The sequence below is a fragment of the Saimiri boliviensis genome, chromosome 9 (genome assembly GCF_048565385.1).
Source record: "Saimiri boliviensis isolate mSaiBol1 chromosome 9, mSaiBol1.pri, whole genome shotgun sequence".
In the NCBI taxonomy this organism is placed as follows: Eukaryota; Metazoa; Chordata; class Mammalia; order Primates; family Cebidae; genus Saimiri; species Saimiri boliviensis.
The window spans coordinates 96,409,177-96,430,175 of NC_133457.1; the positions used below are offsets into that span (position 1 = coordinate 96,409,177).

At 48.6% G+C, this 20,999-nt stretch overlaps 1 protein-coding gene across 2 annotated transcripts in view; it reads left to right on the plus strand.

The window, feature by feature from the left end:
• HCK (HCK proto-oncogene, Src family tyrosine kinase) overlaps positions 1 to 20,999 on the plus strand; it is a 48,418-nt gene that overhangs the window by 10,471 nt on the left and 16,948 nt on the right. Inside the window, exons 2-6 of one of the 2 annotated variants that reach the window (XM_039479719.2) lie at positions 8,552 to 8,672; positions 12,979 to 13,021; positions 13,376 to 13,478; positions 14,254 to 14,352; positions 18,669 to 18,772. In XM_039479719.2, coding sequence (XP_039335653.1) covers positions 8,553 to 8,672; positions 12,979 to 13,021; positions 13,376 to 13,478; positions 14,254 to 14,352; positions 18,669 to 18,772 — 469 coding nt within the window. In that variant the 5' untranslated portion in view covers position 8,552. The remainder of the gene's footprint in view (positions 1 to 8,551; positions 8,673 to 12,978; positions 13,022 to 13,375; positions 13,479 to 14,253; positions 14,353 to 18,668; positions 18,773 to 20,999) is intronic. The other variant, XM_039479720.2, reaches the window with a different exon arrangement.

A 20,999-nucleotide genomic window follows, 5' to 3' on the forward strand; every position in this document is an offset into this window, starting at 1 on the left:
TCTATCAAAACCTGGTATCAGGGAGGTCTTTACCATCAGCCATTTACACTTGAGTGTGAATCACAATCCCTTATAAGAATTCCCTCTGCACTGGGCGAGACTCTGTGATGTTTAAGGGGGAAGAAATCCAACTCAAAACTGGCTCAAGCAGAAGAAGGAGGTTACTGGAAAATCCCCGAGATACCAGCCTCACGTAAGGCTTAACCCAAGCCTGGGAGTCTGTATTTCCCTATTTCTTGGCTTTGTCTTGCTGCTGCAGGTCTTTTTTTTCCAGCCAGAAACCAAGGGCTGGCTCTCACTGGCCAGAATCAAATCACATGCCCATCTCTGCTGCTTCTTCTCTCTCTCTCTCTTTTTTTTTTTTTTTTTTTTTTTTTCGAGGCAGAGACTCACTCTGTCATCCGGGCTGGAATGCAATGGCGCAATCTCAGCTCACTGCAACCTCCACCTCCCAGGTCTAAGCAATTCTCCTGCCTCAGCCTCCCAAGTAGCCGGGGTTACAGACGGCTGCCACCACGCCTGGCTAATTTTTTGTATATTTAATAGAGACGGGGTTTCGCCATGTTGGCCAGGCTGTTCTCAAACTCCTGACTTCAGGTGACCCATCTGCCTCCGCCTCCCAAAGTGCTGGGATTACAGGCATGAGCCACTGCACCCAGCCACCCATCTCTTGCTTCCATTACTGCAACTCTTATTGGCTAGACTTGGTCACAGACTTACCTCTACAGCCAGAGGTTGGAGTTAATTCTGTCCCAATCTACAGACTGAGACCAGGGGGAGGAGTAATTTCAAAGGAAAATTGGAGAACTGTTGTTAGAAGGCCGAGTGGATTCTATAAAGGAAAGAACTGCAGCTTCCCTTTCAGAGAACTTCTCACCCAACATCTCATTTCACATTTGGAGAAACAGGCTCAGAGACAAGTTGAGACTTGCCTGGGGTCACATAATGAGCTTATGGCAGAGATGGGACTATAGTCCAGGGCTTCACACCCCCAGTCCTTGCAGGCTTATGTGTAAGCATCAAAGCTCCCAGAAAATCATCTGCAGCCCACTGCGTGGATGCTCAGGCAGGCCCTGGCCTCTCCTCCTTGAGCTTGACCCTGAGAGCCCAGGCTGAGTCTCTGGGGCCTCCACAGCCAGCATGGTGACTGTGGGAAGCAGCCAGGCACAAGCAAGCTGACTTCTCTCGTTTCCCTCAGCAGAGGCTAAGGAGGTTGAGGAGCAGGTTTCAGGTTCCCAGCAATGGCAGTGGCCTGAGGAAGTGTCTTTACCAGGGATCAGCAGTTCTGAGTGGGTGTGTGACCAGGCAAGCTACTTCTGCTCTCAGAGCCTGCTTCTGAAGTTCATTAGATGAGAAATGCGTATGCAGTAGCTTTACAAAGTCCTTCACATCCTTAGTCACATAGGACCTCAGGCCAAGCCTGAGAAGCAAGGCCTCCTATTTAGCAGGAAAAAACAAAACAAAACAAAAACAAAAGCAATTCTCAAAAAGGGCAAATGACTTCCTCAAGGTCACATACCCAGTCAGTGGCAGAACTGCGATCCAAACTCAAGTATTCTGACTCTCAAGTTCTGCTACATTGGTGGATCTCAAATTTTAGTGTATATATGAATTTTCTGTAGAATTGTTAGAAATACAGATTCCAGGTCCTCACTCCCAGATACTGGTTCATTCAATCCAGAGTGTAACCCAAGAATATGCAAGAACCAGTGAAGACTTTTTGAGTTCAAATGGCAGAAACCCAACTCAAATTGGCTTAGGCAAAATTGAGAATTTATTTGCTCATGCACTGGAAAAATCCTGAGGTGTATGGGCTTCAGGCATAGCTGGATCCAGGTGCTCAATTTATCTTCAGAAATTACTTTATCTCCATCCCTCAGCTCTGTTGTCCTCTCTGGTGGCTTCTCTCTAAAGTAGTTTTACCTTGATGATTTTGAGATGGCTTCCAAGAACTCCAGGTTCCTATATCCCGTCAACCCTTATAGAAAGAGAATGCTTTCCCTTAATTTTTCTAGCAAAATACCAGGGCAGACTGCCTCAGTGAGAAGGATATATATGCCTGTAGCTGAACCAATCTCTATAGCCAAGGGGCCAGGGGATACGGATTCTCTGATTGGCCAGGCCTGTGTCAAGTTGCCAATCCCTGAAGGCAAGGGTGGGATGGGCTCTACCAAACGTCGTGTACTAAGTGGGAGAAGGCTGGTTCCCCAAAGGAAAATCCAGGTGCTCTTATCTGAAGAGGGACAGATCTGAGGAGGCAAGAGCAAAAGAGGTTCTCTAGCCTTCTGGGCTACAATGTTCACGTGAATCACCTGGGAACCTTGTTAAAAGGCACATTCTGATTTGGGAAGTGGGGCCTGAGATTCTGAGTTTCTTACAACTTCCGTGTGAGGTTAAGCCTGCTGGTTCTCACGCTAGCCACACTCTGAGCACTGTATTGCATTTCTAAAGTCACTCAAGCCACTTTGTCACAAGGCATTCTGCAGAGACGCCCTGGGCTACATAAATCTCCTCCATCATTCTCTCCCCACCTTCACCCCATCCCCTGCTCCCAAACCCACCCAAATAATATCAGTGCCATCTGTTTGGGAACCACGTGCCAACACACTATAGATTCTGCTGACAAATCACAGCTGGAGGAATGGTCCATTGTGCCTTCCAGTGACCTTTTTTTTTTTTCTTTCTTTTTTTTTTTTTTCTGTGACAGACTCTCACTCCGTCACACAGGCTGGAGTGCAGTGGCAATGTGGGAGGCGGAGGTTGCAGTGAACCAAGATTCTCTTTCCTCAGCCTGCCAAGTAGCTGGGATTGCAGGTGTGTGCCACCATACCTGGCTAATTTTTTGTGTTTTTGGTAGAGTCAGGATTTTACCATATTGGCCAGGCTGGTCTCAAACTCCTGACCTCAAGTGATCTACCTGCCTAGGCCTCCTAAAGTACTGGGATTACAGGCATGAGCCACCACTCCCGGCCCCAGTGACCTTTTTATGAGGATCCACAGAACAAATTCTCTTTTGAATTTAGTACTCAAAAAATATTTGTTTCTGTCAGACAAATTGCTGTGCTTCCTGGGATCTTATGGTGACATTGTACAAGTTTCCATTTTTATCTTGGCTACTAGGAAGCTCAGAGATAAATCTAGTACTCAGTGGCAGTAGCAGTCTGACCTTGTGCTTCTGGTTCTATAATCTTTCCCTTCTACATGGTGTAGAGTAACCCTTTTTGAGTCTTGAAGTGCTCTGTATATGGTTTAACATTATAAGCTCCCTCAAATCCTTTTGGAAGTCAATTCTTCTTCGGAATATTCTTGACTTTCCCCCAATCTTTACGCATTCAGATCCTCCCTCTTCTTCAAAACCCAACTCATTATCTTGCTGCTCAATTATTATTATAAACAGGTTGTTATTTATACGAACATACTGACATACACATAGCCACATAAATTCATTTTACAAGAGTGGTTCGGTGTTGTACACGTTTGCAGTTCGCGTTTTCCACCCAGTAAGTATTTAGGCAATCTTCGCATGGTCCCTACTCTCTTTACCACGCCCTAGTAGCTTCTTTTTCTTTCATTCTTAAAACTGTGGCAAAATACACATCACAAATTTACCATCCCAATTCTTTGAAAGTGTACACTTCAGTGGAATTCAATACATTCATAATGCTGTGTGACCATCACCGCCATCTGCCTCCGTAACTCATTTCATCTGAAACTCTACACCCATTGAACGCTCACTCCTCATTCCCCTTCCCCCAGCCCCTGGCAGCCACCATTCTACTTTCTGTGTCTCCTGATAGCTTCTTCGTATGTGGCTTCGGAATGTAATTTGGTGTCCAGTCTCCCCATCTCACTGGGTCATAGAGCAGGAACCATGTCCTGATGCTTTTACTTACTTTTTTTTTTTTTTTTATACCCTGTCTTATGGTACTGACAGAAGCTTTACTTCCTACTGCATAAGGCATGGCACTCCAGGCATGCAGTCATCCACTCACTGTGCATGACACTCCTACTGTGTGCCAGGAGGCACCAGGCTAAGCACCAAGGAAGGCAGGCATGAGCACCAGTCTTTACGGTACTGCAGTGATGGAAACGTTCTGTCTCCGCATGTTTGGATACGGTAGCTCTGAGCCACAGACGGCTGTTGAACACCGATGGAGTCATAGCTGAGATGTGCTCTACAAGTAAAATGCATGCTGAGATGTGAAGGCTTAGTGCAAAAAAAAAAAAATGTAAAGTATCTCATTAATAATGTTTTTGTTTTGTTTTTTCCGAGACAGAGTTTTGCTCTTGTCACCCAGGCTGGCGTGCAGTGGCGCGACCTCAACTCGCTGCAGCCTCTGCCTCCTGGGTTTAAGCGATTCTCCTGCCTCAGCCTCCGGAGTAGCTGGGATTACAAGTGCACGCCACCATACCCAGCTAATTTCTGTATTTTTAGTAGAGATGGGGTTTTATCATGTTGGCCAGGCTGGTCTTAAACTCCTGACTTCAGGCACTCTGCCCACCTTGGCCTCCCAAAGTGCTAGGATTATAGGCGTGAGCCACTGCGCCCGGCCAATAATTTTTCTTTTTATTATACGTTAATAATTTTGATATATTGGGTAAAATGAATACATCTTAAAATTAATTCACTTATTTTTTACTTTTAAAAACCTGACTGTAAAATTTTTTTTTTTAAATAAACAATAGCCAGGTGCGGTGGCTCACACCTGTAATCCCAGCACTTTGGGAGGCCAAGGTGGGCAGATCATCTGAAGTCAGGAGTTCGAGACCGTCCTGACTAACATGGTGAAACCCCATCTCTAGTAAAAATACAAAACTTAGCCAGGCGTGTTGGCACATGCCTGTAATCCCAGCTACTTGGGAGGCTGATGCAGGAGACTCGCTTGAACCTGGGAGATGGAGGTTGTGGTGAGCCGAGTTCGCATCATTGCACTCCAGCCTGGGCAACAAGAGCAAAACTCCATCTCAAAAATAATAATAATTAATAATAATGAAAGAAATAAATTTAAAAGGAAAATAAAAATAAAAATGAAATTTTTTTAAGAAAGTAAAAAATAAAATATTAATTTCAAAAAACCTGGTTGTAGAAAACTTTAACTTGTATTTGTGGCCCACATGACATTTCTGGGCCTAGTGACCATGAAAATGGGCATTTCAAATGCCCAGTTCATACGAGGCAGTAGACGTGGTTCTCTGGTTTAGGGGGATAATCACATTTTACCCAAATTTGACTCCTGCCAGTGTATCACTTTTAGAAAAATCACACTTTCAGCTGGACATGGAGCGTCATATCTGTAATCCTAGCACTTTGGGAGGCCAAGTAGTAGGATCACTTGGGGCCAGGAGTTCGAGGCCAGCCTGAGCAACATTGTGAGCCCTGCCCCTTTCTCCGACCCCTGTCTCTGCAGAAAATAAATTTTAAAAAATTAGGCCAGGCACAGTGGCTCACACCTGTAATCCCAGCACTTTGGGAGGTGAAGCAGGCAGACCACAAGGTCAGGAGATCTACACCAGCCTGGCCAACATGGTAAAAACCCTGTCTCTACTAAAAATACAAAAATTAGCAGGGCATAATGGCGGGCACCTGTAATCCCAACTACTCGGGAGGCTGAGCCAGGAGAATCGCTTGAATCCAGGAGGCAGAGGTTGTGGTGAGCTGAGACAGCACCACTGCACTCCAGCCTGGCGACAGAGAAAGACTCCCTGTCTCAAAAATAAATAAATAAATAACAAACAAACAAAAGATGAGCCAGGCATGGTAGTTTGTGCCCGTAGTCCCAACTACTCAGAAGGCTGAGGTGGGAGGATCACTTGAGCCTAGGAGGTCAAGACTGCAGTCAACTGTGATCGCACCACTGCACTTCAGCCTGGGTGACAGAGCGAGACTGTCTCTGAGAAAGCAAATCACACTTTATTGTGCGAAAATGGAACTCATGGGAATTCCCTATTTTGAAAAGAGCGAACCTCTCTGGTATTGCAGTCCCTCTAGGCTTGTGGGCCAAAGGAATTGCAAACTGGGCTTGCTTCATGCCCCGGGCAGTGCCACATCTGTGGTTAACGTGGCTGCAGCACTTAATACATGCTGGGCCTTGCACACTCATTCACTCGCTCAGTGCTAACCGCCACCCTGTGAGGTAGAACCCTCGGCATCCTTTCTCAGAGACGGCCTTGGCCTGTGAATGAACACGGTCTTCCAAGACCCCTCCCCAGGACCCTGTGGCCATCTTGAATGTGTACATTGATAACGTAAGTGACGCACATGAGTTGCTCAGTGTGTGGATTGAGAGTCAAAACACTCCCAGCTGCAGATCAGTGGGTGCCCAGAGAGGTGGAGTGAGCTGCCCTACCTCACACAGCACTGCTCTTCTCAGAATATCTTTATGCAGACCAAAACATAGGAAATGTGATACAATTGTGTGTCATACATGCCGCCCAAGACGCCTGTGTAATTTCCCAGAACTGTAATACACATTGATTGCAAATTAAAGAGAGATGCTGGTTTCAGTTTTAAATGCATGCGAGTACATTATAAATCGGTGATTAATTGTGATAATTTTTCAAATGAATGATCCAGCACTCCAAGAGTCTGAATGTGTTCCTCTATTTCCAAAACACAAAACAAAAACTGCTCATGTCTTGAGGTGGTAAATCTTTCCCAATTCCCACCAGGACAAGGCAAATCCTTGTAAATAAAAGGAATCTTTTCTCGTTTTTAGAAGCAACTCATCAAAGCCTGGGAACTTGGTTGTTGTTTTTTGCTTAAATCACAAACACATGTTTATTTTAGCAAGCTAAGTCTAACAGTTCTAACTGCTTCAGAAGAAAGCGGCAATTGTGCAGAGATGAGAACAGCGCACACTTCCTCATGCGGCTGTCGCAGCCGGCCTTCCCAGCAAATGGGTGTGCGCATTTTAAGAAAAGAAATGAAACATTTCTTCCACTTTTACAATTACACTTTGAGTCTACTCAGAGTAAATTTTTTTTTTTAAAGCATCTTTTAATTTATTGAATACAGCGGGAAAGTCTGCAAGGTCTACCTCCGAGATGTCCCCAGACCTGTCCAACGCTTACCTCCTCTCTGGCCACCCCTGGGCCGGGCCACCCTCATCTCATCCTTGAACAATTGCAGCAGAGTCGTCACAGCGTTCCCTCCCCTGTTCCCTACTGTCCACACCTCACTCAGCCGCCGGTGGGATTATTTAAAGAGCAAACCGAATCCCGTCATTCTCCTGCCAGAAACTTTCCTTCATCCTTAGATTAAAATCCAAAGGCCTCACTTGTGGTGACCTCATCACAAACACCCTCCCCCTGCCCACGAGCTTCGGCCGCTCTCCTGTTTCAGCGCCTCCACGTTCTCTCCAAGCCTGTGCCAGCCTCAGGGCCTTGGCATTTGCTGTTCCCTCTGCCTGGAACATCTCCCCTCAGAGTGTCCCCGGATTGGCTCCTTTGTGTCATTTAGACCCCAGGTTCAATATACCCTCCTCCGAGAGGCCTTCCCCAAATGCCCTGCCCAGGAGGGCCAGACCTGTTGTTCCCCATAGCACCCTCTCTTACTATCCTCACACTTTTCACTAACTCAATTTGTCCTGCTATTTGTTCCTTGACCTGTTTACTGTCTGTGTCGCCCATTCAGCTGCAATTGAGTTCCTGAGGCCACGAACTTGCTTCTCTTGTTCACGGTTTAGAAAATGCCCAGTAAATGTTGGCTGTGGAAATGGGTGAATGAATGAGCACGTAAATCAGAGAGAGACAGAGAGAGAGGCGGAGGAGGAGGAGGAGGAAGGAGGTGGAGAAGGGGAGGAAGAGGAAGAAGGGGAGGAGGGGGAAGGAGAACAGGAAGGAAGGAAGGAAGAGAAGGAGGGAGGGAGGGAGGGAGGGAGGGAGTTATAAGCCATTTATAAAATGATACCAGGAATACAGTGCCTTGACTATTATTAAACTAGATTGTTTGAGCCGTGTTATGTGACCTCGTCTTATCATTTAATATAAAAATGGCAATTTATCATCTGACAATACTATAGTTTTTCTGTACTGTTTACTCTGAGCCCGACACTGCGCGGGAGTATTTCCCCACCGTAGGTTTTATTATTGTCCCCATTTTGCTGATGAGGACCTGAGAGCTTGCTAGGGGCAGGAAAGTGGTCAGTGAGGTGCTGGTGGGGTGGAGGAGTCGAGGATCGGTGAGGCTTTCTGCCCTGAGAGCTGGCAGTGCCCGCCACCCGCTCCCCACTCTGTCCGCCAACAGCTCCACCTGTTACATTTATATTATCCTCGTGCCATCCTCTGAATAAACTCCCATCATGCTGGTCCTTGGTACCCATGACAATGACAGCTTGTCAGCTCTGGGCCAGTGCTGTGACACATGGACACGGGGAAGCCCGGAGGTGGCAAGATGAGTGGGCTCCACGTGGGGAGGATGGGGGTGCATGGAGCTGGCAGGAGAGTGAAGAGTGGGACGGCCAGTGGGAGCCAGCCTGGGGGCAGGGGACACGGAACTTCCCTGCATGGGGCTCTGGTTAACCGGGGCTCACCTCCCTTCTGTCTGCTGCAGGATGGGGTGCGTGAAGTCCAGGTTCCTCCGGGCCAGAGACAACACATTCTCAAAAACTGAACCCAGCGCCAACCCGCACTGCCCTGTGTACGTGCCGGATCCCACATCTACCATCAAGCCGGTGAGTAGGGGAGGCCCCAGTTTCCCTGGGGGCTGCCGGATGCTGCCCCAACATTGCCCTAACAGCCTCCTGTCTTTCCAAGACTGGGCAGGGTGGGCTTGGGGTGAAATGAAGCTGACTGGCCGCCCACAGTGCTCTGACCCTCCGGATGCAGCGCCAGGATGCATAGGAGCAAGGAAGTCACCTCTCCTTGTCCTGCAGCCTGGGCTTGGCCCGTCAGCCTGGGCTTCTCCAAACAGGTGTGCACGAGCATCTGAGGCCTCAGGCCTGGGTGGAGGCAAAAGCAGTGCTGAGAGTCATGAGTGACCAGCAGTAATAACAGCAGCTGAAGTGAGGATGTAGTGGTAGTATCAGCAGCATTGCGAAAATGAGTAACGATTGTCATAGTAATAGAACCAACCCTAACTGCACGAATGTAACAGCAAGAGCAGCAGCAGAACCCACAGCAAGAGTTGTAAAAAGAGAAGCAGTCATGCTAGGAGCGGTATTCCCAACTTATTGTTTGCTTATACAGAGCTGACGAGGAACCAAGCACTGTTCTGAGCCTCTATGGCTATTAGCACCCTAATCCTCACCATAATCCTACCGTAGGTAACCGTTTTCATTATACCCATTTTATGGATGAGGCTGTAGGCCATTTTATAATTTGGGGTAATAATCCCTAAAATGGGATAATACCCTCTGATGGGGAAATAGTCAGTGCAGTGTCAGCTCAGAGCGAACAGTACAGAGAAGCAATTCTATCGTTAGAGAAGGGGGTGGCCGCATTGTTTTGTTGTCATTGTGGTTGTTGTTTTTATTTGAGATGGAGTCTCGCTCTGTTGCCCAGGCCGGAGTGCAGTGGTGCCAACTCAGCTCACTGCAACCTCCGCTGCTCAGGTTCAAGCAATTATTGTGTCAGGCTCCCGAGTAGCTGGGGCTACAGGCACGAGCCACCATGCCTGGCTAATTTTTTTTGTGTGTGTGTTTTTAGTAGAGACAGTGTTTCACCATGTTGGCCATGCTGGTCTCAAACTCCTGACCTCAGGCGATCTGCCAGCCTTCTCCTCCCAGAGTGCTGGGATTACAGGCGTGAGCCACTGCGCTGGCCCATTTTTATATTAATGATAAAGATGAGGTCACATAACATGGCTCAAACAATATGTTAAATAACAGTCAAGGCACTGTATTCCTGGTGTTATTTTGTAATCGGCTTAATTTTTTTTTTTTTTTTTTTTTTTTTTTGAGATGGAGTCTCACTCTGTCACTAGACTAGAGTGCAATGGTGCGATCTCGGCTCACTGTAACCTCCACCTCGGGTTCAAGTGATTCTCCTGCCTCAGCCTCCCGAGTAGCTGGGACTACAGGCACATGTCACCACACCCAGCTAATTTTTGTATTTTTAGTAGCGATTGAGTTTCACCATGTTGGCCAGGATGGTCTCGATCTCTTGACCTCGTGATCCGCCTGCCTCGGTCTCCCAAAGTGCTGGGATTACAGGTATGAGCCACTGCGCCCAGCAAATTGGCTTAATATTTTACAGAGTTCAGATAATTTACCTAAACCCACATGATAGTAAGCTGTGGAGCCAGTATTCAAACTTGGGCAGGGCAGGGCAAGTTCCAGAGTGCCAGTGGCAGCAGCCGGAGTAACAGGCAGAAGTCTAATGCAACTGAAGGGACAGCAGTAACGGTGATGGTGGCCATGGTAATGGCGGCCGTGGTAACGGTGGCAGGAGCTGTAATGGAAATAGTGGCAGCCATGGTCCCAGCTTCTCTAGCGTTGGTGTTTGTGATAGTAAGGGCCATGGGAGCAGTAATAGTAGTAATAAAGTAATAGTACTAGCACTGTGATGGTGATGGCAGTACTAACAGCAGCAGGAACAGCTGGAATGATCACTGCTGTTCTTTGAACACCTACTGTGTTCCAGGCACTGGACGGAGGTGTTTCTATTCATTAATCTTCACCGAAAGCTGAGGGGCAGGAGTTCTGCCACTGTACAGGATGACAAAGGCTCAAAGGGGTTAAACGGCCCCCAGGGTCCCCTGGCTGGGAAGTGGTAGATTCAGGTCTCTCCAACCCTAAACCTGGAGTTCTCTCTCCTCTGTGGCCTTTGGGTCCATCTCTTATCTGTGGTTTTCTCTGGGAGCTCAGTCTGTGTTTGATGTTTCCCGAGGTGGGGTGCAGTCCTTCCTGGGGTGAGCCCTTAGAAAGTTCTTCCTTATATTAAAGAAAGACCGGGCGCGGTGGCTCAAGCCTGTAATCCCAGCACTTTGGGAGGCTGAGGCGGGTGGATCACGAGGTCGAGAGATCGAGACCGTCCTGGTCAACATGGTGAAACCCCGTCTCTACTAAAAATACAAAAAATTAGCTGGGCATGGTGGCACGTGCCTGTAATCCCAGCTACTCAGGAGGCTGAGGCAGGAGAATTGCTTGAATCCAGGAAGCGGAGGTTGCGGTGAGCCGAGATCGTGCCATTGCACTCCAGCCTGGGTAACAAGAGCGAAACTCCGTCTCAAAAAAAAAAAAAAAAAAAAGAAAGAAAGACCTATTACCCTCATAACACTCACCCCTTGATCAAAATATATCCACTCCCTTTGCCCCATAACAGCTTACAGAGATTGAAGGCAGAGATCATATCCCAACCCATGCATCCCTTCCAAACCATCTTTCACAGGACAAGGGTTTCTGGCCCCTTTCCATCCTGCTTGCCCTTCTCCGGGCACTATACCTAGAATAGAACTAATTCTGGAAACGGGATAATGATGGAATAGTCACCTCGCTCCCTCTGACACTTGACCTCTATTCATACAGCCTGAAATTACACACACTCCTCACTCTGGTGATGTCCTGAGCTGATCTCAGACTGTAAACCCTAAGTCACTCCCATGCATGCTTCTCTCCTGACCTGTGTGGCCCTGGGCCCTTTCTTGGTGAGGGCTCCAGGTTCTCGGGTTCTCTGAGGTCCTCTGGCTTGTCATCAGCAGGAAGTAGAGGGTTTCCCCACCAGTTTCTGGTTGTCCTTTTTGAGCATCAGCCCTGAGGGCTGCAGTTACCTATTCATTGTTCTCCTGCAGCAGTTATCAACGTATTTACTATTCCCCTCCTGTGGGGCTTTAGTTCAGTGTAAACCAGTTAAGGATTAATTGTTACCTATACAGGATTATTTCAGGATAGGGCGTCAATAATCATCAGAGAAAGGGCTCTGGGATCAAAGCAGTTTGAAAAACTTCGAGTGTAACAGGCTCCCTCCCTACCCGACTGCTCTGTGCTTTTGTGAATCTTTGTAATGGGCTTTGCGAAGCTCCCAAAAACAGGATGTAGTTTTCAGTGTTTCCCAAACTTGTTTCTTCATATTAATGTTTACTTACAGGTGCCACACACAAATACGTTCTTTTTGAAAATAAAAACACAGGCCAGGTGCAGTGGCTCACACTTATACTCCCAGCATTTTGGGAGGCTGAGGCGGGAGGACTCCTTGAATCCAGGAGTTCGAGACCACGTGAGCTATGATCATACCACTGCACTCCAGCCTGGCAACACAGGGAGACCCTGTCTCTTTAAAAAAAAAAAAAAGCCTGCTTAGAACACCACAGTTTAGGTGTCACTTCCCCTTCGGATGGACATTTAGATTATTTCACATACATAATGGAGCCTCTATTTATGGAATATAAATCATTGGTGGACCTACGATTTCTTCGAACTTAGTCAGAAAACACCAATCTGGACCAACCCCCTCACTGAGTGTTGAGGGGAAGGGTCAAGCAGTATCCCCTGGTATGTCTGAGACTGAAGGCTGAGGCTACAACTCAAGAAACCTGGATCCTGGCCGGGCACAGGGGCTCACGCCTGTAATCCCAGCACTTTGGGAGGCCGAGGTGGGCGGATCACCTGAGGTCAGGAGTTTAAGACCAGCCTGGCCAGCATGGTGAAACCCCGTCTCTACTAAAAATACAAAATTAGCTAGGCATGCAGGCATGTGCCGGCAATCCCAGATACTCAGGGGTCTGAGACAGGAGAATCACTTGAACCCAGGAGGCAGAGATTGCAATGAGCTGAGATTGTGCTACTGCACTCCAGCATGGCTGACAGAGTGAGACTCCATCTCAAAAAAAAAAAAAAAGAAAAGAAAAACTTGGATCATTTTGCTGGCTCTGCCCCTAATGTGCTGTGTGGTGCCACGCATGTCCCCTGCCCTATATGGGCCTCCTCCCATGATGTGCAGGGCTAGGGTAAGATGCTCTTGGGTATTCTTCTCAACACAGACCTTCCATGGATCCCCGCACACTGGTCAGATTCATTCCCTTCTCCCATTTCTTCCCCACAGGGGCCGAACAGCAACAACAGCAGCCCACCAGGAATCGGGGAGGGTAAGTATCTCTGAGCAGATGCAGCGGAGTCACGTGTCCTGCAGAGGCTTCCACTAGGTTCCCACTCAGAGTGAGTCAAAACTCCCAAACAGCCAAACCCCTCTTGAGAATACCTGAAATTTCCTCTGAGGTACTTTGCACGGGCTACTGTGTTTCCAGAACGCTGTTTAGTAACATGAACGAAACACGTTTAGCTTTAAACCTGAGAATCATACCCAGCATGGTGAGACACCCACTTATACTAGGAGCCACCAAGCGATGGGCCCGGAGCTGTGCCAGGTGCTGCGTGAGGGTCACCCAGGGCTGTGGATGCACTTAGACAAAACCCCACCTCCCTTGTGTCTCCCTTCCCAGCAGGCTCAGAGGACATCATCGTGGTTGCCCTGTATGATTACGAGGCCATTCACCACGAAGACCTCAGCTTCCGGAAGGGGGACCAGATGATGGTCCTGGAGGAGTGAGTTCCCATCCCACTCCCCCTAAGACAGACCTGCCTCCTCAACCCAACTAGGTGCTCTTCTGTGCTCCCATAAAGAACCTGATAGATGGGCTATCTTGTCCTGGGTAGACATGGCTAACGAGAAGCTGATCACAATAGTGGAGGAAGGGTTTGCTGCCAACCTGGATGAAGGGGACTGTGCACTTACTGAGAGTGCACGTCCAGCCTGGGGTGAACAGGTGACGCTTTCTTGTGATTAAGCTACCGGCTTACCTGTGGACCAGGCTCATCGAGGTGACCTTGCATTCGGAAATCCTTGGATCTCTGAGTTTGCCACACCTGATCCCCTACAGTCTTCACCGTCCGTGGGTATAGTGTCCAGGAGGTGCTGAAGCCTGAGAATGGGAGTGGTCATGCCTGGTCAGACCCCCAAGCCCACTGTCCCTATTCTCAGCCCCAGCTGAACCATTCTTAGTCTCCCATGGGCACAGGGCCCTGCCATGGGTATGGGTAATAAGGCCAAAGCTGCAAGACCAGGGAAGAGGAGAGGAGCCAGAGACCCAGGGCTGTGGGCTGTGGACAGGGTGATTCCAGACCCTCAGATGCCCAGTGGGAACCACTGTAAGGATCCCTGCCCTAATCATGGGCACATGCTGACATAGTCACAGCCCTGTCCCTCACCCTACTGGCTTTCTGGAGGCAGGGGGTTTTCTAGGTCAAGGCTAGAGAGCTTGAGGGGACTGAAGAATGATCCTTCTGCCCCCTAACACCTCCACCCCCTCCTGTCCCTCAGATCTGGGGAGTGGTGGAAGGCTCGGTCCCTGGCCACCCGGAAAGAGGGCTACATCCCAAGCAACTATGTCGCCCGCGTTGACTCTCTGGAGACAGAGGAGTAAGTATCCTATTTCCTGCCTTCCAGAAGGGGCATGAGCAAAGCCAGCCTTGTTTGCATCTCAAGACCTCTGTGCACACTGTCCTCCTGCCTGGCACACACTCTTCCCAGGGCTCATGAATTTGGCTGGCTCCTTCTCTTTCTTCAGCTTTCATCCTTCCTGTCAGGGAAGAGACGCTAACGTGGGTCCCTGCTGTGACTCTGTCTTGTGGAAATCTTGTTTTATTCCCTTCTGAACATGTTTTACTAGCAAAACAACCTTGTTTCTTTGGTTGGTCACGTGTGCATTTTCTGCCTGCCCTGCCGGGAAGAGAGCTGGTGAGAGCGGGGACTCCGTCTGCTGCTGCATCCTCGGCACAGACTGGCATGCAGCCAAGAAGGGTCTCTGGAGAGGTGAGACAGCTCACACCTGGCCAGTCATCCCTCATTTGTTTTGTTTTGAGACAAGGTCTCACTCTGTCATCCAGGCTGGAATGCAGTAGTGCCATCACAGCTCACTGCAGCCTCAGCCTCCCCAGGCTCAGGTGATCCTCTCATCTCAGCCTCCTGTATAGCTGGGACTGCAGGTGCGCACCACCATGCTCAGCTAATTTTTTTTTCTTTTTCATATTTTTTGTAGGGATGGGGGTCTCCCTATGTTGCCCAGGCTGGTCTTGAACTCCTGGGCTCAAGTGATCCTCTCGCCTCAGCCTCCCAAAGTGCTGGGATCACAGGCCTGAGCCACTGCACCTGGCCCATCGCTCATTTGATTCATTTGACAAACACATGCCCATGACCCTTTAAGTCCCTTTCGCAGGCTGAGGGACTGCAAAACCAAATAAGACATATTCCTGTCCTCAAGGAGCTCCCTGTAACCCTTCGTTCTTGGCTGTGGGTTCTTCTTTGTGTCTAGCTTGACTCTAAAAGTATATTTCAATCATCCCTCCCTACCTCCCTCCATCCTTCCCTCCCTCCTTCCCTCCATCCATCCATCATCCAGCAGATACCTGTTGATTCCCTAATGTGTATGTGGCCCCATTCCAGGGATACAAGATGACTCAGATAGGGCTCCCTGCTGGAGATGTTCCCTGTATGGTGGGTGAGGCTGATGAGTAAAAATATGACTACACTGTGGGATGACAGTACATCCAATTAAAAACCAGTCAACAAGTTGAAAGATGACAGTCCCCATTGTTTTGTCTCTTCTGCCTCCTCTTTCTAGCTAGATGGTACTATGGGTTTGGGATGCTTGCCTGTTGAAAATGAAAACATTTAAGCTTTTCCCATCACCCCCTTCTGGCTGAGCATGGGGGCTCATGCCTGTAATCCCAGCACTTTGGAAGGCCAAGGCGGGAGGATCACCTGAGGTCAGGAGTTTGAGACCAGCCTGACCAACATGGTGAAACCCCATCTCATGTAAAAATACAAAAAAATTAGCCAAGCGTGGTAGTACACTCCTGTAGTCTCAGCTACTCAGGAGGCTGAGGCAGAAGAATCGCTTGAACCCGGGAGCAGAGGTTGCAGTGAGCCGAGATCATGCCACTGGACTCCAGCCTGGGGGACAAAAGCAATATTTGTCTTAAAACAAACAAACTAAATAAGGCCACCCTATTTTAATGTTTATGGAACTGGGGGCTCTTAGCCGCTTCTCTGTCCTGCTCCGGGCTTTTCCGTGGGTCATCCCATGCTCTGTTTCTTCACTCCAGAGCCTGAATGCTTACAGAATCCCTCCCGCGGTCCTTGCAGCAATCTTGGAGGAGGCATGGCTGGTATTATTTCCCAAAGGCAACATAATTGTTAAGTGAAAAAGGCAGGGTGTAGACAACATGAATGGGGGTTATCATTGCAAACCAAGGCAATAACCTAGGTGGGGGTCCTCAGACTTGAGCAGCATCAGCATCACCTGGATTGGGGCTAACAAGTGGTTTCTGGGCCCCACTTTCTGATTCCGAATATGCATTTCCAGCAGGTTCTCGGGCGAGGCGGCAGCAGGAGCAGCTGCTGCTACTGCTGCTGCCCCAGGGACCCATCTTGGGAACAACGGATCTAAATACATATATCTGGCCAGGGGTGGTGGTTCACACCTGTAGTCCCAGCACTTTGGGAGGCTAAGGCGGGCGAATCACCTGGGGTCAGGAATTCCAGACCAGCCTGGCGAAACATGGTGAAACCCCGCCTCTACAAAAAAATACAAGATTAGCCAGGTGTGATGGCAGGTGCCTGTAATCCCAGTTACTCAGGAGGCTGAGACAAGATTCTCTTGAGCTGGGAGGCGAGTTGCAGTGAGCCGAGACCACACCGCTGTGCTCCAGCCTGGACAACAGAGGGAGACTCTGTCTCAAAAATAAATACACATATCTGTCCTTTCAGTACACTCAGGGGACCTTGTGTCTAAATCAAGAAACTCCTAACAGATGTGGCCTCTAGGGAGCGCAGCTGGGACCTTGGGAATGGGGCAGGTTGGAATCTTAGTTTCTGTCACTCCCCCTTGAAATGGGAAAGAGGCAATACTTCCAAATGATTCAAATGCAAATGTGGGGAAGCCTGCAGAAGAGAGAGTGAGACGTCTTCCTCCCACCCTGTCCCCAACCAGCCACTTCCCCCCCAACAAAAGCAACAAGTTTCTCGTGAGTCCTCACAGATGCTTCCTCCTTGTATAAGAAAAGACATCTCTTCCCGCTTATCTCACCCGAGTGGTAGACACCACACACACTGTTCCGTGCTCTTGTTCAGACCATCCATGGCACACCTCCTTCCTTTTTATACCAGAGGGCATCTGTCCAGTAGATGTCCAACAACCATTTAACCTCTGTCTGATATGGGTGGACCCAAGTCATTTCCAGTCATGTACTGGAGCAAATCTCCTGGGGGATACGTCACTTCTTCCTTGTGCGAAGTCTATGGGATAACTTTCTAGGAGCAGAATTGTCAGGGAGACAGTTCTCACTCTTACATTGTTGAATATTTTACCATGGCACAAGTCACTTTACAATATGAAAGCAAAGAAGGTAGACGGGCCACATAGCATGGTGATTAAGAGCTTTGGTTCTGGAGTTAGACTGCCTAGCTTCCAATCCTGTCTCTACAACTTCCCAGCTGTGTGACTCTGGGCAACTCACTTGCCCTCTCTTTTCCTCAATTTCATCATCTATCAAATGGGGCCGGGTGCAGTGGTTTACGCCTGTAATCCTAGTACTTAGGGAGGCTGAGGCTGGGGGATCATTTGAGGTCGGGAGTTCGAGACCAGCCTGGCCAACATGGTGAAACCCCGTCTCTACTAAAAATACAAAAAATTAGCTGGGCATGGTGGTGCGTGCCTGTAATCCCAGCTACCCAGGAGGCTGAGGCAGGAGAATTGCTTGAACCCGAGAGGCGGAGGTTGCAGTGAGCCAAGAGCACGCCACTGCACTCCAGCCTGGGTGACAGAGCGAGACTCAATCTCAAAAAAAACCAAAAAAACAAAAAATGGGAATGATAAACGTGACAGCTCCGTAGAGTTGTTGGATGGATTACCAGATAGGTGTTCGCTTCCTCGCCAGTTAATAACAGAAGAACCAAAGGCCCACAGAGGAAGGCCACTTGCTCAAAGTGACACTCACTGCAGGTTCATGGCAGGGCCAGGGCAGGCTCAGCTCAGGTCTGCGGCTTTTTTCCAACTGCTCCTCACCCTAGTGAAGGTGGGAAAGGATTCGGCTGCTTCGTTCTTCATTCTTCAGGAAGAATGAAGACAAGGTCCCAGGGCATGATCCTAAGTATAAAGTTCTTTCCAATCTCACATTGTAGCTTAGAAGTTCATGCCAACTTTATTTATATTCAACTCAGTATATGCAGAGGAGGATCGATTGCAAAGCTAACGAAACCCAGGCCCTTCCCAGGCTTCCAAGGCCCCAAGAGAGATCTTCCCCGTGGTCTTATATGCTTGTGAAATCTGCAAAAGTAAGACTTTGACCACAGTTGGTTAAGACTCCTGTCTCTTTCCACTCTGTCTTCCTGTCCATCTCCCTGTCCCTCACAGCTGGTGGCACTGGAATGACCCATCAGCTCTTTGTACTTGTAATGCTGTATTATTTTTCTTAAAGCAAGTTCCCCCAAATTGCGTAACATTCAGTCTCAGCAGACAGGATTCACCTCTGGTAAAATGTCTATTTTGATATCAAAAGAATGGCTCCTTTTCCCTCTCTCTCCAAAACAATCCTTGAGTAAAACAGATGCGGCGGGAATCCAGACCCTCTGTATCCTAACTTCCCCTGGGTCCCGCATGGCCACAGGCACCCTGTGTAGGCAGGACAGGACTGCCCGTCCTCACCTTCACATCTGTCTCCTCCCTTTTCCATCAGGTGGTTCTTCAAGGGCATCAGCCGGAAGGACGCAGAGCGCCAGCTCCTGGCTCCCGGCAACATGCTGGGCTCCTTCATGATCCGGGATAGCGAGACCACGAAAGGTGACATCAGCCCTCCCCACCTTGTCCTCCCTGCAGAGGTGCGCCAGGTGGGATCGGCCACCACCCTTCCCTTGGAAGATGCCCTGGAAAAGGCTGAACAACCCAGCTGGGTGCTGCAGCAGCCAGGTTTCTCCTGCTCTTGGCTACCTGAGCCGGGAGGGCTGAGGCTCTGTGCCTGGCTTCACCTTTCTTATCCCCGATAGCTGCCAGCTTCAGTCAGTGGAACGAGTGTCACGTGGCTTAGGCCCCGAAAACAAAGAAACATCTGGCTGAAGCTTGCTCTTCTCTAACTTGTTTTTTGTTTGTTTTTGTTTTTGTTTTGTTTTGTTTTGTTTTGTTTTGTTTGAGACAGGGTCTCACTCTGTTGCCCAGGCTGGAGTGCAGTGGTACAATCCCAGCTCACTGCAGCTTCTGCATCCTGGGCTCCCGAGTAGCTGAGACTACAGGCACACGCCACCATGCTGGCTAATTCTTTCTTTCTTTCCTTCTTTCTTTCTTTTCTTTCTTTTTTGTAGAGATGGGTTTTTGCCATGTTGCCTAGGCTAGTCTCGAACTCCTGGGCTCAAGCAATCTGCCTGCCTTAGCCTCCCAAAGGATTGGGATTACAGGTATGAGCCACCACACCTGGCCTTGATTTTTTTTTTTTTTTTTTTAATACCCATAACAGATCAAGTGTGGGAGGCCAAGGCAGGAGAATCACTTAAGCCCAGAAGTTCGAGACCAGCCTGGGCAACATAGTGAGACCCCATCACTACAAAAAATTTTAAAAATTAGCCAAGTGTGGTGGCGCATACATGTACTCCCCAATACTCAGAAGGGTGAGACCAGGGGATCACTTGAGTCCAGTAGTTCAAGGCTTCAGTGAGCCATAAAGGAGCCACTGCACTCCAGTCTGGGCAACAGAGCAAGACCCTGTCTCTAAAAAAAAGAAAAGAAAATGTCCATTACAATATATCTTATCCACAAGCCTCATTCCTCCTTCCCTCCCTCCATAAGGAAATGAGGTAGGATGAGGTCGCCAGAAGAGACTCAAGCCAGCCTTCTCTGGGACCCTGCTGGAAATGCTCCTGGGAAGCTTTTGGAAGTTTTAATGTCAGGTGACCAGCTTTCTGGAACATCTGTGCTGCAAGGGTGGGTTCATGCTGGTTGGGTGCACAGATGGCAAGACCAGGGCTGGAAAACATCACGTACCTCAAACTGGCATCGATTGAGGCGCCTTGCCCCAAAGAAATGAACATCAGTAGGATTCTTGTGACTTCAGGTTTCATGTGCTGAGTGCACCTTTGCTTCACAACTGCTTGACTCAAATAAACCAAGTACATTGTATAAAGTGTGACCTCAGGCCGGGCATGGTGGCTCATGCCAGTAATCCCTGCACTTTAGGAGGCCGAGGCAGGTGGATCACCTGAGATCAGGAGTTGGAGATCAGTCTGGCCAATGTGGCGAAACCCCATCTCTACTAAAAATACAAAAATTAGCTGGATGTGGTAGTAGGCGCCTATAATCCCAGCTACTTGGGAGGCTAAGGTAGGAGAAACCCTTGAACCTGGGAGGCAGCGGTTACAGTGAGTCAAGATTGCATCACTGCACTCCAACCTGGGTGACAGAGTGAGACTCTGTCCCCCTGCAAAACAAAACAGTTTAACCCCCACCAAATCCTATGACTTTGTACTATTATGGTAGAGAAAACTGAGACAGAGGGGCTAAAAACTTGCCCAAGGGCACATAGCTCACAAATGGCAAAATGGTGGTCATAAACTGAAAGGTTATGTTTTTCTGCTCTATGTGATAGTATAGGGTGGTGCAAAAGTAATCGCAGTTTTTGCCACTACTTTCTATGGCAAAAACTGCAATTATTTTGCACCAGCCTAATATGTATGTTAGGTTCCTATTGCTGCTGTAACAAATTAACACAAATTTAGTGGCTTAAAGTAACACACGTCTGTTCTCAGAACTGTTAGTTCTGGGGTCAGTAGTCTGACCTCACCGGGCTCAAGATGTCAGCAGGGCTGCTTCCTTCTGGAGGCTTCAGGGGAGAATTCATTTTCTTGCTTTTTTTTTTTTAAGCTTCCAGAAGGCTACAGCATTCCTTGGCTCATGGCCCCTTCCTGACATCTCTCCAAGCTCTTGTTTCCATCTTCACTTCTCCCACATTGACCTTCCTACTTCCCTCTAACAAGGACCCAAGTGATTACATTGAGTCTACCTGGATCATCCGGGATAATCC